Source organism: Phacochoerus africanus, chromosome 16 (assembly GCF_016906955.1).
Source record: "Phacochoerus africanus isolate WHEZ1 chromosome 16, ROS_Pafr_v1, whole genome shotgun sequence".
NCBI lineage: Eukaryota > Metazoa > Chordata > Mammalia > Artiodactyla > Suidae > Phacochoerus > Phacochoerus africanus.
In genome coordinates, this window is record NC_062559.1 from 11,915,591 (window position 1) to 11,931,777 (window position 16,187).

Below are 16,187 nucleotides of genomic sequence, written 5' to 3' on the forward strand. Positions count from 1 at the left end.
ATTTTTAACTAGACAGCGTATATGCTAACTCACAGGTTGGCAAACTATAGCCTGTCAGCCAAATCCGACTGCTTTCTGTCTCTATAAATAGTTTTATTGGAACACAGCCATGCTCATCCTTTACATATTATCTCTGGCTCCTTGGGTACTAAAATAGCAGAGTTGAGTGGTTGCAACAGAAACAATAGGACCCCAGAAGACTGAAGTACTTACTATCCAATCCTTGTATGGAAAAGTCCTTGGACCCCTGCTCTAATCTCTCAATTCACCTATTCTTTTGAATGACTCTGTATTAGGATGTATAGTCCCTCACTGTACAGCCCACCTGAAAAGAAAGAGCTGTGTTTTAACTGGGTTAAGGGTTTGCAGGATAACTTCAGACCTCTGCATACATCAGTTTTATCTAGACGAACAAGGCCATGGGGCTGGAGCAGCAGATGCATTGAGCTGAACCTCATGAAATTGATATTTTTGTGGGTCAAAATCTTTTTGAGTTATGACAGTTCCATCAGGTTCAACCTCATAGTCTCTCTAGCATAATCCCCCCGGCCCCAACATGTCAGGAAGATCTGCTGTCACTAGGTGGGGACGCCTTGGTCTGGAAACTCAGCGCTTTTTTGCTCGGTCACCCTCCTGGCACATTTTTTATTCTTGGCATTTCTGTCTTCTTTCAGTTTACTGTTAGACACATAATCTCTGTGCTTCTGTTTAAGAGCCTGTTCACAAATTGAAGGCCATCCCAGCCTTTGAATGAGCCTGTGCCATCAAAACAGTATCTCTGCTTAGAGAAGAAGAAGCAGATTTAGGGTTCAGGAGTCCCCAGCACTAGCTATACTATTGATTTCCCTGATCTGGTGAGATGCCACTTTCAAGATAGCATCCACCTGGCCTCAGATGGGCTCCACCTGCTCTCGCCCCTATAGCTCTCAGGGTGTGGTTAGATGGTGGACCCAAGGTCATTTAATTTCAAAATGCAGTCCCACCTTGCTGTGAACACATGTGCTCTCTTTTTGTTAATCTGTAGTCCAGTTGAATGACTACAACACAACTTGTACTTGACCCCTGTGGCAAAGCTTTGGTTAAGTAAGTAATCTGTAGTTAAGACAGATTGCAGTGGTGGTGTATTTTAATACTTCAGGCAGTTCCTTTAGGATATCTGATGTCAGACAATTAAGTGCCTTCTTTGGGTACTTTCTGCTGCAGAAAATGCGACTGAGTTTCATGAATTCAAGTCCTGACTCAACCACTTAAAAATCAGGTAGTTGGGGACATACTTCTTAGTCTCTCAGGATGAGAGATGACTCAGGTGTAATTTGAGAGAGTTGGAAGGCAGTCTCTTTGAGATGCCTGTCATTTTAGAATTGTAGTGGCCATTCATTTGGGAGTTTATTTGAATTGCTAAAAGAAAATCTCTCTTAAAAGGAGGAATTCCAAATAACTTTCTCTGGTATATTAGATTGTTTGCAGATCACAAGTAATTGGTGGGAGGGGGACTTACTATCTAGTCTTTGATGCTTAATTAATTGATTTAGTAACTTGCCACTGGATCATTGTCAGATTTCGAAGACCTTCAGAGATAAAGACGAAATTGCCCTGATGTGGTAAAATTGGGGTGGCTACATTTGCCAGTTTTCCTGAAACAGTCCTAATTTCTGCCTGCTGTTCCAACCTAATTATTTTCAGGGCTCCCTTTCAGTCTTAACATTGTTTCAGTTAAGAGGTTATGCGGTCACATGAAGTATAATCCAAGTAGCAGCTAATGTTACATTTAAAAACAAACAAATCCCCGTGATTAAAATTGTAAAGCCCCTAATTGTGTAATGGGGTTTTTATGCTTAGTAGAAAACAAATGTTACCACACATCATCATCACCCTACAGTCACCAAAAAAAAAAAAAAAATGATTGGAAATGTGATTGGTCTAAGGTTATTCAGTCCCTCGGGGGTGTAGAGTTAAGCCCTTAGATCCGAGGTGTCATTATGATCATTAGTCTGTGTTTATGTCCTTCCTTTCAGAAACAAAAAGCACTTTAGACTTGCCAAGTGGAATAGGACCATTACTTTTTTTCAGCAGCTCCAGACAGACCCAACAGAAGCCATCTCTTTGTTCTCTCTTGGATTGAGGACTCTCAATCCAAAGATTTTTCTTTCCTGGGTCGGCTAAACTAGGAAGGATTTACATCTATGGACAGAAAAAAGAGAGGCAGCTGGCCGGCCCTGCTTTTCTGCATGTCTTCATTGTCTCCCGAGCATTATCCCAGATCAACCATGTCTGTGCCCCATGCAAGTTGAGTGGAACAAAATCATGTGCCAAGTCAGCCTTCAAAGAGTCTCCCAAGTCTTTATGCAAATATCCTATGAAAAGTTTATCAGGGTTTGGCTGGACTTGTCCTATAAGATTGAGTTTTTGTTACCAATTGGTAAAGTGGAATGAATTTGAAATCTGGTCTCTAAGCTCCTGGGGCTGGTTGGGCAGTGAGTGAGTGTGTGTGTGTGTATATGTGTGTGTGTGCACGCGTGCATGTGAGCACACTCATTCCTTCTTGCAGCAGCATTGCCCTTTGCACAAAATTGCTGACCGGCCTTTTTTCCCTTCAGTTTCACAATAAGGTGACCTGCTTCATGCTGCATCACATTGAGGAACCCTGCTCGCTGGGGGCTCATGCTGCTGTTATTGTCCCGCCCACCTGGATCATTAAGGTGAAGAAACCTCAGGTAACTGCCGGGCCCCTGGTGCTGCTGGGCCAGCACAGAGAGAGAGTAATGGCTGCTTTTTGCTTTTCTCCCCCTGACAAGTCTCTGGGTTCCTACAGTCTCTGCTCACTCATCCCCACGGTTCCACGCATAGCTTCCCAGTTCATCCCATTAGCCCATCCCTGGACTGTGTTGGGCTCTCTCATGGAACCAGCCTTCTCTTCCTAAAGAAAGTCAAGTTCCGCAGCAGGAGTGTTTCCTCCCCCTTTAGGTGCTAACGTTCTTCTCTTTGATGGGCACTCTCTCCAGAGCTCCTTAAGGACCAGTGGTGGGTGCAGCTGCTTCTTAACACAACTCTCTTCTCTTTCAGCCTGGGCAACCTCAGGGAGGGGCCGTGAGGGCACAATTGGAGGCTTCAGTGTTTGATTGAGATTCCCACCACTTCTAACCTGATACCCAACCACATGCCCAAGTCCCGCTTAGAAGGCAACACTCATTGCTTAAGGCAAAGTAGAGTGTATCCTCTTAACACCTAGTCTCAATTCTGTATTCTCCTCGTTGTACTTTCTGACTTGGGGAGTCTCTGCTAAACAATTCTGGGAAACCTTGGTAGTTTTCTCAACAAGCTCCTAATCTTTGATAGAGACGATTCTACCTTTGTACCTTTATCTTAGATGGTTGTTTCCAGGTTATGAGACTGCAACCTTTGAATGCGCCAGGGAGAAGATTATACCTCCCTTAGGGTGCAGGTACCTTTGGAAATCTTCTTGAATGTAGTGTATCTTTAAAAAATATATGGCAGCCCTACTTCATGTGGTATCCAGAATCATCATGCTGTTCCTTCTCATTGACTCAGTTTTATTTAAAACCTGGTGGACAGGGGGACGGTGTTTTGCTTCGTGTGTTTTATTTGACCTTTTGCCTCTGTTGATGACTAACCTGTGGGAATGATCTTTCCAAAGTTACATTCCATGGAAGCCCTTGGAAACACTTTTTCCAGAGGCGAGTACAGTATCTACATGTTAAAAAAATGGAAGATCTAGTTATTTTATTTGACATTTTAGTGCCAAATGTCAAGAGAAGCCAATTAGAGAATTCCCGTTGTGGCTCAGCGGGTTATAAACCCAATTAGTATCCACAAGGATGCAGGTTCAATCCCTGGCCTAACTCAGTGGGTTAGGGATCCTGCATTGCTGTGTCTTTGGCATGCAGCTCCGCCTGGACCCCTAGCCTGGGAGCTCCCATATGCTGCAGGTGTGGCCCCTAAAAAGCAAAAAAAAAAAAAATGAGAGAGAGATGCTAATTAGGTTGTCCAAGATGACAAAGCAAGTCAATTACAGTATTATAGCTGAGATTCGAGAGTACTGATTTCCAGTTTAGTGTTGTTTCAAAATCTCTTTAACATATTTACTTCTTTGTATGTGTTTTCCCCCTAAAATTCAGTAGTCTCTCCATGTTATTCAGTTAAAGCCACACGTTTTCATCAAAAAACCTTGTGGTATCAGGAAGACTACTAGGAATGAATGGTGATGGGATATGTGATCCTTGCTCTGAAGAACCATGTAGTTATTTTCGGGGAAGATCAGGGAACACTGAACTGAAGGAGGGATAGTTTATTCCGCATCCTTAAGGATGGGTGGGATTTGGACCAGTAGAGAAGGAAATAGCAGGCAGGAGAAGGGCACCAACAAGGCGACTGTGTCTCAAATTATATTCCTGGGACTGTGAGACTAGGTTGACTGCAGTGGAAGGTTTGTGTAGGGAGTGTGTAGGGAATGCGCATAAAGTCGCCCAAGCCTGACGGGGGCGGGGGGTGGGGGGATGGGGGGCTTGATACATGTAAACTATCCTTTTAAGCAAAGGGATGAACTGAGCAAAATTGTATTTCAGAAGGAAACAACTAGCAGGAGTACGTAGGATGACCTAGTGGTGTGGGATTTTGGACGACCGGAAGTAGAACAAGAATATCAGAAGGCAATAATACCACCTTGCAGGCAAATTCTACGCTTCTAAGCTTCAAAAGTTCTTTCTGTTGTGGAAATTTGCAAGCAAGAGAAGCGAAAGAGAAGATAATCATGAATATAGCCATGAACTTTTCTGCTCTTGGTTCATCTCTCTCTCCCTGCCACATTGTTTCATCTCTCTCCCTGCTACATTGTGTTTGCTTTTTCATAACTAAATTTGTTTTGAGATCCACATGCAGTTTAAGAAATAACACGGAAGGCTCCCAGGCACTCTTGACAAACTTTCCCCTCACGGTAACATCTCACAGTCTGGTAACAGAGCATCACAGCTGGGATGTCCACATTGACTGGTCCAGACCCAACAGTTACGTTGCCACAGGTTTCCCTCCTGTTAGCTTTTCACAGCCACACCCTTCTTTCTCTTGGTTCCACCCCATTTACCGTATTCCTGAAAGTGGAAGACTCCCTTTTTTCATCTTGCCAGAGTATTTTACAGCCGATTTTAGCATATCTTTCAATCTGCAAATGCTTCATTTTGCTTCTCGAAAAGATAACATTTTAGAAAGACAACTGTATACCATTACTTCACCCATCAAAATTAAATAATTTGAGGTGGCATTCGTAAGATAGTTTCTGATTGTTTCAAATATATCTTTTTTACTTTTTTTTTTTTTCAAATTAGGATCCAAAGTCTGCAACTGCCTTTTTGTAGGCATCTCTCTTTTGTTTTTTAATTTATTTTTTATTGTTATATCTCCCAACACATCTCCCCCCCCTCCACACTGTACAGCATGGGGACCCAGTTACACATACATGTATACGTAATTTTTTCTCCCATTGTCGTGCTGTGTTGTCAGTAACTAGAGAGAGTTCTCAGTGCTACACAGCAGGATCTCCTTGTAAATCCATTCCATGCACAATAGTTCGCATCTGTTGACCCCAAGCTCCCAGTCCCTTCCACTCCCCCCCCCCCGACCGCCGCCCCCGGCCCGGGCAGCCACAAGTCTGTTCTCCAAGTCTGATTTTCTTTTCTGTGGAAAGGTTCATTGGTGCTGTATATTAGACACAAGATATGAGTTGGCATCTCTTAATCCTCTTTCAATAATGATGATCTCTTAGTTTTCATGTCATTTGTTTATTGAATAAATTGGGTCACTCTACCTGTAGACTATCCCATATTTTAATTTTGGATGGCTTTATCCTTATCGTGTTGTAAAATGACTTCCTGTATTGCTTATATTTCTTCTAAAAATACTATTTTGATAGACTCAGTTAGGTTTGGGTTTACATTCCTGGCATAACTTCTCCGTGGATAATTGTGTCTTTTTCTATATTGTTACTTTTAAGGAAACATAATAGTGGGTTGTTGACTCAGTGATGTTGAGTTTGATCAGCGAGTTCAGGGGCATCGTCTTAATCCACCTGATACAAACTTGTCCATCAGCTTTCTAGCTGTAGTTTTATCCATTAAGGATTGTTACCCAAATCTCTTACTTCATTTATGGTTGCTAAAGGGTGATTTCATGTTTACTCTTCATTTTTTAGCTACCCTTTTTTTTGATAAGGAGACCTTTCCCTTATGACCAGCAAATATACAACAAAAGCTTGTGTGTCTGCTTTTATTTGTAAGTTTTCAGAACACAAGGTTGGTATCTTAGCAAGTATTCTTGGGTGGCTGAGTGGTGGATTTTGAAGAGTAGTTCATAGTCTGGATGCTAAAGACCACACAGGTGACATTTATTGAACGCTTGACATGCGTTAGGTACTTTACCTTCAGATCTCATCTCAGTTTCACAGCGCCCTATGGGACAGCTATCCTGTTAGCCCACGTTGCAGCTGAGGAATGTGAGGAATAGAAAATTGATAAAATAAATAACTGAGCCAGGCTCATGCAATTGTTAAATAGTTTGAGAGAGTATTTGAGTCCAAGAATTGTGATTGTAGAAACCAGATTCCTAAGGATATACCATGCTGCTTCACTGTGTTACCATCGTCAGCCTTGCTGAATCAGCTATCTCAAAAAAAAAAAAAAAAAAAAAAAATTTAGTGGTCCCTCCTCCTCTGGGCTCCAGAGCCAAGAAGCAATTTAATCCATTAACTGAGTACTGTGTAAAAGGTGGTGTACAATGAGCTTGAGGGTGGGTGGGGGCCAATAGAACAGTGGATAAGAGCCTAGGTTTCAAGCCAGATTGCCTGGATTCACAGCCTTGCTCTGCCATTTAACTAGTCCAATCTTAGCTTAAACTCGTCTCTTTCAGCTTCTCACTTGTAAAGGGTAAATAATACTGGTACCTAATTCATAGGGTTTTTGTGAGGACTAATAAGCTAAGACACAAAAAACAAAGCACATGGAATAGCACCTGGCTTGTAACCACCCAACCACTTGACTCTTGCTTTCATTGTTGTTGATGTTTAGAAGTACAGGGTCTCAGGTGAGGCTATACAGCAAAACAGATAAAAACAGTAGACTGCCATACAGGAGTCAGGGCAGAAGTTATTGATCCCTGGGGAGTTCCCATCATGGCTCAGTGGTTAACGAATCCAACTAAGAACCATGAGGTTGTAGGTTAGATCCCTGGCCTCGCTCAGTGGGTTAAGGATCTGGCGTTGCAGTGAGCTGGGGTGTAGGTTGCAAACGCAGCTTGGATCCCGAGTTGCTGTGGCTCTGGCGTAGGCCGGCGGCTACAGCTCCGATTCGACTCCTAGCCTGCGAACCTCCATATGCCATGAGAGCGGCCCAAGAAATGGCAAAAAGACAAAAAAAAAAAAGTTATCGACCCCTGGACTATCTGTATTACAGTGAAAGAGGATGTAAAGAGGATGAGATTATCAGCGGAGAGGGTAGAGAGTGGGGCCAGAGCCTAGCATCTATGCTGCTTCTAAGTATACCTTGAAATACTACTCTACCTGTTATACTTCACACTATAGTGGAATTGTGTGTTTACTAGCGCAATTCCTATCCCATGGGAGAGAGTCAAGAGCTGTTCATTTATTGAATGAAAGAAGGGAAGAAGACTGGGTGAACATCCACACTTAGAAAATGAAAGGAGGAGGAGAATCTTGCAGGCCAGGGAGAGAACTACGATAGCATTAAAAAGGCAAAGAAAAATAGGGCAGTCGTCAATGTTCAATTCTGTAGACATGACAGAAATGACAAGGATTGAGAAATGTCTTTGTGTTTGGGACCAGATCACTGATGGTCATCAAGACTATAGTTTGTAGAGTGTGGAGTATGAGTTTGTAGCGTTGGTGATGGTGTGGAAGCAGTAAGATTGGAGAGTTCATTGGAGACATTGGGAAATAACAAAAAATAGAATTTGGAAAGTAGATGAAGAATAGCAGATAAAATGTTTTTGCAACTTATATATATATACATGTATATGTATTTCTCTGTATATTTCTATGTTTTCTTAAATACACTGCTTAAAAATATAGTTTTAATTGAATTAAATGAACTTTTATATAATTAACCACACTCAAAGATGTTACTATATGCAGTGAGTGGTCCAAAGGTGAATCAGATATTCCTTTGATTGCCACAAAGATTGTACTCCCCAGTGGGGAAAAATAAACACAACCAATCTAAATCATTGGTCAGAGTGTTTGTGGGTTCTGTAGAGGAAATCAGCCACATATGAATTCTTAGTACAAAGGTGAGGAAGGGACCAGTTTGGTTGAGTCAGTGAAATGCCTACACATCCAAGGCAGTGAGTGGTAAGTGCCACCTAAGATGTAGAAACATAGTGGAGACATGACACAGGATTGAGCAGCTCCAGTCAGGAGGGCAGCCTAGGCTGAATGGAAAACCTGTCATTTGTGCTTGGTCTTGATGGATGTGGTGGCATCCCTGGGAAGAGGGATGCGGAAGGACAATGCAAGTCGATAGGATGTATGAGCACAGCAGCGAAAGTGGAGCATCAGATAAAGTTAGCTTTATTTGCGCACCTTATGTCTGAACAAATGACTCCAGAGAAGGAGAGTAAAGGTAGTCTGCTTGAATGTATAACGGTCAGGAAACATGGTAAAAAGATAGAATTAAACCATATGCTTTTCTTCTCAGTTGAAAAATGGCTGGATCTGAGTGGATAATTACTCTGTGCCCAGCTGTGGAGTTGGGAGCTGTGTGCAACCTTGTTGGAAAGGAACTGAGGGCTGCTTGGAGGATTTCCTGGGTTTTATCACCAAATGATTTGGAGAGACCTAGAAGTTAAAAATGATGGAAGGTAGATGGCTGAAAGGAATCAAAGTGAACAGAAAACCAAGCCTGCATCTGTTGATCTGAAGTCAAAATTATATTTAAAGTTACCTATGTCAGTGTTTCTCCTCTATTTTGACTGGATATTCTGACCAGATAAACAAATTAAAGACATGAAAATACGAGTAACAAGCACTTGGAACTGATGGAGCAAGACCTGTGAGACATGAAGTTTTCGTAGGGTCAGGTTTGTGGGGGAGGATTAGAGGTATGAGGTTTTTGTCAATGTAATTGAACTCTTTATGTTGGAATATAGTTGATTTACAATGTTGTGTTTCAGGTGTACAGCAAACAGATTCAGTTATATATAAACATATATCCATTCTTTTTCAGATTGTTTTCCCATAAAGGTTATTACAGGATATTGAGTAGAGTTCCCTGTGCCATACAGTAGGTCCTTGTTGATTATTTTATATACAGTAGCATGTATATGTTAATCCCAAACTCCTCCTTTATCCCTCCTAACCAACCACCTTTCCCTTTGATAACCGTAGGTTTGTTTTTGAAGTCTGTGAGTCTGTTTCTGTTTCGTAGGTAGGGTTCATATGTATCATTTTTTTTTTAGACTCCACCTATAACTGATGTATGATATTTGTTTTTCTCTGTCTGACTGACTTTACTAGGATGATGATATTTAGGTCCATCCATGTTGCTGCAGATGGCATTATTTCATTCTCTTTTATGGCTGAGTAGTTGTCCATTGCATGTGTCACATCTTCTTAATCCATTCTTCCGTTGATGAACATTGAGGTTGCTTCCATGTCTTGGCTGTTGGGAACACAAGGGTGCATGAATCGTTCCCAATTATGTTTTCTTCATATAGATGCTCAGCAGTGGGATTGCTGGCTCCTGTGGTAGTTCTATTTTTAGTTTTTTAAGGAACCTCCATATGTTCTCCATAGTAGTTATACCAATTTACATCCCCACCAACGGTGTAGGAGGGCTCCCCTTTCTCCACATCCTCTCTAGCATTTAATGTTTGGAGACTTTTTTTTTTTTTGGCTTTCTTTTAAAAATTTTTTTTTAAATTACTCATTAAAGTATAGTTGATTTACAAAGTTGTACCAATTTCTGCTGTATAACAAAGTGACCCAGTCATATGTATATCTACATTCTTTTTTAAATATTATTTTCCATCATGGCCTATCTCAGGAGATTGGATATAGTTCCCTGTGCTACACAGTAGGACCTCATTGCTTATCCATTCTAAATGTCATAGTTTGCATCTATTAACCCCAAACTCCCAATCTGTCCCACTCCATCTCCGTACCCCCTTGGCAACCACAGGTCTGTTCTCTGTGTCTGTGAGTCTGTTTCTGTTTTGTAGATAGGTTCATTTGTGCCATATATTTGATTCTAAATAAAAGTGGTATCACATAGTATTTGTCCTCTTCCTGACTTACTTCCCTTAGTATGATAGTGAAGTAAGTTTGTAGGCTTTTTAACGATGGCCATTCTGACTGGTGTGAGGTGATACCTCACTGTAGTTTCGGTTTACATTTCTCTAGCAATTAGTGATGTTGAGCATCTTTTGCATGCTTTTGGCCATCTGTCTGTCTTCTTTGAAGAAATGTCTGTTTGGGTCTCCTATTTTTTGGTTATTGGTCTTTTTGATACTGAGCTGCATGAGCTGTTTGTATATTTTGAAGATTAATCTCTTGTGGGTTGCTTTGTTTGCAGATATCTTCTCCCATTTTGTGGGTTGTGCTTTTGTTTTGTTTATGGTTTCCTTTGCTGTGCAAAACTTTGTAAATTTAATTAGGCCCCATTTGTTTATTTTTATTTCCATTACTCTAAGGGGTGGATCCAAAGAGATGTTGCTGCAATTTATTCTTTTTTGGCTGCCCTGTAGCATGTGGAGTTCCTGGGCCAGGGCTCAGATCTGAGCTGCACTTGTGGCCTATGCTGCACCTGTAGCAATGCTGGATCCTTTAACCCACTGTGCTGGGCCTGGGATCAAACCTGCCTCCTGGGGCTGCAAGATGCTGCTGATCCTGATGCACCACAGCAAGAACTCCTATAATTTATGTCAAAGACTGTTTTTGCCTATGTTTTCATAAGGATTAATGGAACAGAAAAGAGATCCCAGAAATAAACCCAGACACCTGTTATTCGTCAACAAAAAAGGCAAGAATATAAAATGGGAAAAAGATAATCTCTTCAGCAAGTGGAGCTTGGAAAACTGGACTAGAACACACCCTCACACCATGCACAAAATAAACTCAAAATGTCTTGAAGACCTAAATATAAGACATGACACCATAAACTCTAAGAAAACATAGGCAAAATATTCTCTGACATAAATTATACAAATGCTCTTTTAGGTTAGTTTTCCAATGCAATAGAAATAAAAATAAACACATGAGACCTGATCAAACTTACAAGGTTTGCACAGCAGTGGAAACCATAAACAAAAAGACAGCCCACAAAATGGGAGAAAATATTTGCAAACAAAGTGCCCAACAAGGGAGTAATCTCCAAAATGTATAAGCAGCGCGTGTAGCTCAACAACAGAAAGACAAACAACCTAACAAAAAGGGGCAGGAAATCTAAAGAGACATTTCTCCAAAAAAGACATATGGATGGCCAGCATGCACACGAAAAGATGCTCAAAATCATTAATTATTAGAGAAATGCAAGTCAAAACTGCAGTGAGGTACCACCTCACACCAGTCAGAATGGCCATATCATTAACAAGTCTACAAATACCAAATGCTGGAGAGGGTGTGGAGAAAGGGGAGCCCTCCTACACTGTTGGTGGGAGTGTAAGTTGGTACAACCCCTGTGGCGAGCAGTATGGAGGACCTCAGAAAATTAAATATAAGCTACCATATGATCCAGCAAGCCCATTCCTGGGTGTATATATACACAAAACTATAATTCAAAAAGATAGATGCACCCTGATGTTCATTGCAGAGTTATTTACAACAGCCAATACATGAAAATAACCTAAATGTCCATCAACAGATGAATGGATTTAGAAGATGTGGTACATATTTACAATGTAATACTACTCAGCCATAAAAAAAGAATGAAATAATGCCATTTGAAGCAATATGGATGGACCTAGAGATTATTATACTGAGTCATAAAGAGAAAGACAAATACCATATGATATCACTTATATGCAGACTCTAAAATATGAACCTATCTACAGAACAGAAACAGACTCACAGACATAGAGAATAGACTTGGGGTTGCCAAGAGGGAGGCGGGAAGGAGTGGGAAGGGCTGGGAGTTTAGGGTTAGTAGATGCAAACTATGACATTTAGAATGGATAAGCAGTGATGCCCTACTGTTTAGCACAGGGAAAATATCCAGTCTCCTGGGATAGACCATGGAAAATAATATAAGAAAAAGAATGTGTGTGTATGTGTGTAACTGGGCCACATTGCTGTGTAGTAGAAATTGGCACAACATTGTAAATAAACTATACTTTAACATAAAAATTTAAAAACATGTAGATTGCTAGAGGTGTGTGTTTTTAATAAACGACTTTCTTCATGTAATGCTTTAAAACTTGGCTTTTCTAATTAAAAATATCTTAGGGAAGAGTCTATATTAATACATATAGAGTTGACTCCTTTTTAAACTGCTGTATATTTTCCATGCTCTGGATAGTTTCCAAGTTATTGAAGCCAACTCCCTAGCTATGGATATTTCTATTCTTTCTAATGATCTAATTATAAAAATATTGCCGTCAGCTCCTGCCTAGCCTTGTATGGACTTGCTTCATGGTAGTTCTTATTCCTTAGGATTGGATAATCCTAAAATGCTGGGGACCTCATAACGTGTAATAGTAATGGCCAATGATATCCCTCAAAATTGTCTAGGAGACTTCCTTTGATCAATCTGAAAGTTAAATAATATTTCTGTGATTTGGCCAAATATGCCTGAGAAGTTGCTGAGTCTTTGTCCTTAACTTTTGGACTGAATTTTCTTTATCCTTCAGCTTGCCTATCCTCACCCCAACCTTTGCCAAGGTGGTAGCTGGAGCAAGGCAGAATAGATGCTCTGTGTGTGTGTGTGTGTGTTTTAAGGCTGCACCCATGGCATATGGAAGTTCTCAGGCTAGGGATCAAATTGGAGCTACATCTGCTGACCTACACCACAACCACAGCAACACCAGATCTGAGCATCATCTGCAACCTACACCACAGCTCACAGCAATGCTGGATCCTTAACCCACTGAGTGGGGCCAGGGACCAAACCAACATACTCACGGATACTAGTCTGGTTTGTTTTCGCTGAGCCATAACGGGAACTCTGAGAATGCTCTTTAATAGACCAAGTCCACGAATTTCCCTCTTACTAACCATTGGAGTTTTGTCCAGTATATGATGGGAGAAGACTTTGGGACGATGTTGTGAGGTGTCTTCTCTTTAGATCTGTTACTATAACTGATTCTCCATGATCCCATCACCTGAGGAAATGCCTGAAGAGTACTGCAATGTAGTTAGGTTTCATTGACAATTGAACGACTCACCCATATGATCCCTTAGCCCAGGAAGGAGTCATTACTATAGTAGAGATTGTTGATAGGATTATTTTTGTGGCAAGGTAATTCTGCCCCAATACCTGGTACAAGAAAACAAAAAGCCTTTATCTCATCTTAGGACTTGAACCAAAGTGTGGGCACAGAATGACCAGGGGGCAAATGCTCTTGGAATCAGAAGAATCCAAACGAGAGCACAATGTATCACTGTTTGGGCAGTGTTGAACTTGCAAAGTGAACCCTTTATGTCACTGAGTTAGCTACCCTTGACAACAGGAATGCTTTGTTTTAGGACACAGGACAAGCATTAAAGGTTTTCTGACCGTGTCACCAACTATTCTAGACAAGAACATCTTGGTATGATTTTTACATTCTTGAAAAGCATGTGGTTTTGTTTAACTCTCTCAGCACTGAGCGGGCAGGGTGAAGGGTACCATAGATTAGCAAGGTAAAGTGACTACTCTTGGCCAAAACACAACCCATTGAATTATGTTCCTCGTTGAATTATGCTGCCTTCCAGAAGAAGTTATGTATTGAGACAGGGATATGTATTTACATCTGAACAAAGGGAGCCTCGGGAGTTTGGAGGGATGCTGTAAAATTCCATCCTGCTTATGTTGTGCTCTTTGACTGTCCATAGGGCTGTAATCAGAGCTCACATAGAAGCATCCAGGTACTGTAAGTCAACGACTGTGCTTGGTCTTTGCCCCCTTGTTCTGTGAGCTGAAGAAAGCCTCAGATGTACTTACCTCCATGCGGCTCAAAAGCACTTGTATCTGTGTTTCCAAAAGGCTGTTTTGTGCGTCTGTTGCCTCTTAAGAGACGAGTTCCTTGCCTGCTCTGTTTTCAGACATCAAGCTGTATTTTGATGTGTTTTTCTAACCCTCTGTTTCTCAAACGTACTTGATCATCAGAATCACCTGAAGAACTGTGATTTCTCTGGTCAGGCTAGTTTAGAAAACAATCTGAGCTTGATCCATTCGACCTCTCTCTTGGAGTTTAATTATTGAGTCCTGCCAAGAACCGAGGCCCCTAGTGTATTCCTGCAAGCACTTGGTGTCCTGCACTGCTCTTGACACGGAATGAACACAAAACAACAAAGCAGTTAGGAAACCATCACTCACTTCCCAAGGATCCTCTGCAAAATCAGCAAAGACTCATGTTGTGAATTATAAAAATATTGATCTATTATTTCAACAACGATGTGAGTGCATCCTGTGTGCCAGGTGTTTGTGCCAGGCAGCCTGGGTGCTGGGGAGATACCAACTGTGAACGAGACAACTAGTGATCTTTATGGAAGTGCTTATCATGGGCTGGTACCAAGTTAACTGCCTCACATACTCTTTCTCGTTTAAACTCCACAACTGTCCTGGGAGGTAGGTATTACCACCTTCACTTTACCATTAAGAAACTCTTATTTCAGAAATTTGACTGACTTGGCCGAGGTCACAGATCTAGTAACAGAGAAGGTCAGAAGTCCCTGCCAGGCTGTCAGATCCCATGGCTTATGCTCCTTATCCCAGTGTCTTTACCACAGTATATCTGTCCCCTCCCTGTGCACTTTGTGCTTCTAACAGAGGTTCTCAACCCTGGCTACACATTAGAATTCCTTGGGGAGCTTTTTTGAAATTTTATTTTATTCTGGGGCGCTTTTAAAAAGTATCTTTGCCTGGGCTTCACCCCCAAACAAATTGGCAGTAAAAATATTTGTTGGAGCCCTAGTATCAGCATTCAGAGCATCATGAACCATCATCTAATAGATCCTGTTTCTGCCCGTCTAATTGTTGTCAGCCTTCTTCTTGGAGCATTTGGATGCTTTAAATGTTTAAGGGTTCTGAGTAATTTTTCTCCCCTTTTAGTAAAACTGAAAGTGGTCAAAATACAGCAAAGCTTAAAGAATGCAAAAGCTTCCCAAAGAGGGGCATGACCACCCGTGTTAAGAGGAACTCAAAAACTTGGAGATGTTTTCAGGAGAAGAATAGTCTGGAGTGAGGGGTGAGAAATAACCTGAATCTTGAACATGTGTGAGCCTATGGATTTCTTTTCTGGGGAGACTCTGAGAACCCTAAAGACCGATGGAGGAAGAAAGCCTGGGAACAAATGGTGGTTCAAGAAAGTTTTCTTGGGGTTCCTGTCGTGGCTCAGTGGTTAATGAACCTGACTAGTATCCATGAGGACGTGGGTTCGATCCCTGGCCTCGCTCAGTGGATTAAGGACCCGGCATTGTGTGAATTGTGGTCTATGTTGCAGACACGGCTCAGAGCCTGTGTTACTGTAGCTGTGACATAGGCTGGCAGCTGTAGCTCCAGTTCGACCCCGAGCCTGGGAACCTCCATATGCCACCTAAAAAAAAAATAGAACGTGAAAAATGGCCTCCTTTTTTACATTTCCACATAGGTGATCTCTGTACCAGGAGATGAACTTGAACTAGGTTGGGTGGGAGACAGACCTGGTTGGGTGCGGGCCTAAAAAGACAAAAAAAAAGTTTTGATCCTTGGTGAGCATGGCCACAAATCAACTTACTTTTTTTCATGGTCCAAATGAAAGTAAAATAAAAACTAAATTGTTTTAGTCTTGCCACCTGGATGTGTTAATATATACTCTTGACTGAGGTTTATTTTGAATACTCTTAAGAAGAAAAAATACCCTCTAATGTAGAAGAATGGATATTTAAGTTTCTTCAAGTTGTTTGAAAACATTTCATCGCTCATGCATTGTGTGCCTATATACTTAGGTAAACCTTTGCCTTAAGAGTTTTGTATTTCAGGCCTTCAGTGATT

At 41.3% G+C, this 16,187-nt stretch overlaps 1 protein-coding gene across 2 annotated transcripts in view; it reads left to right on the forward strand.

Annotated features, from left to right (window-relative positions):
* DGKI (diacylglycerol kinase iota) overlaps window positions 1-16,187 on the forward strand; it is a 471,782-nt gene that overhangs the window by 231,712 nt on the left and 223,883 nt on the right. For both annotated transcript variants that reach the window (XM_047763504.1, XM_047763505.1), the window contains exon 8: window positions 2,598-2,714. In XM_047763504.1, coding sequence (XP_047619460.1) covers window positions 2,598-2,714 — 117 coding nt within the window. The remainder of the gene's footprint in view (window positions 1-2,597; window positions 2,715-16,187) is intronic.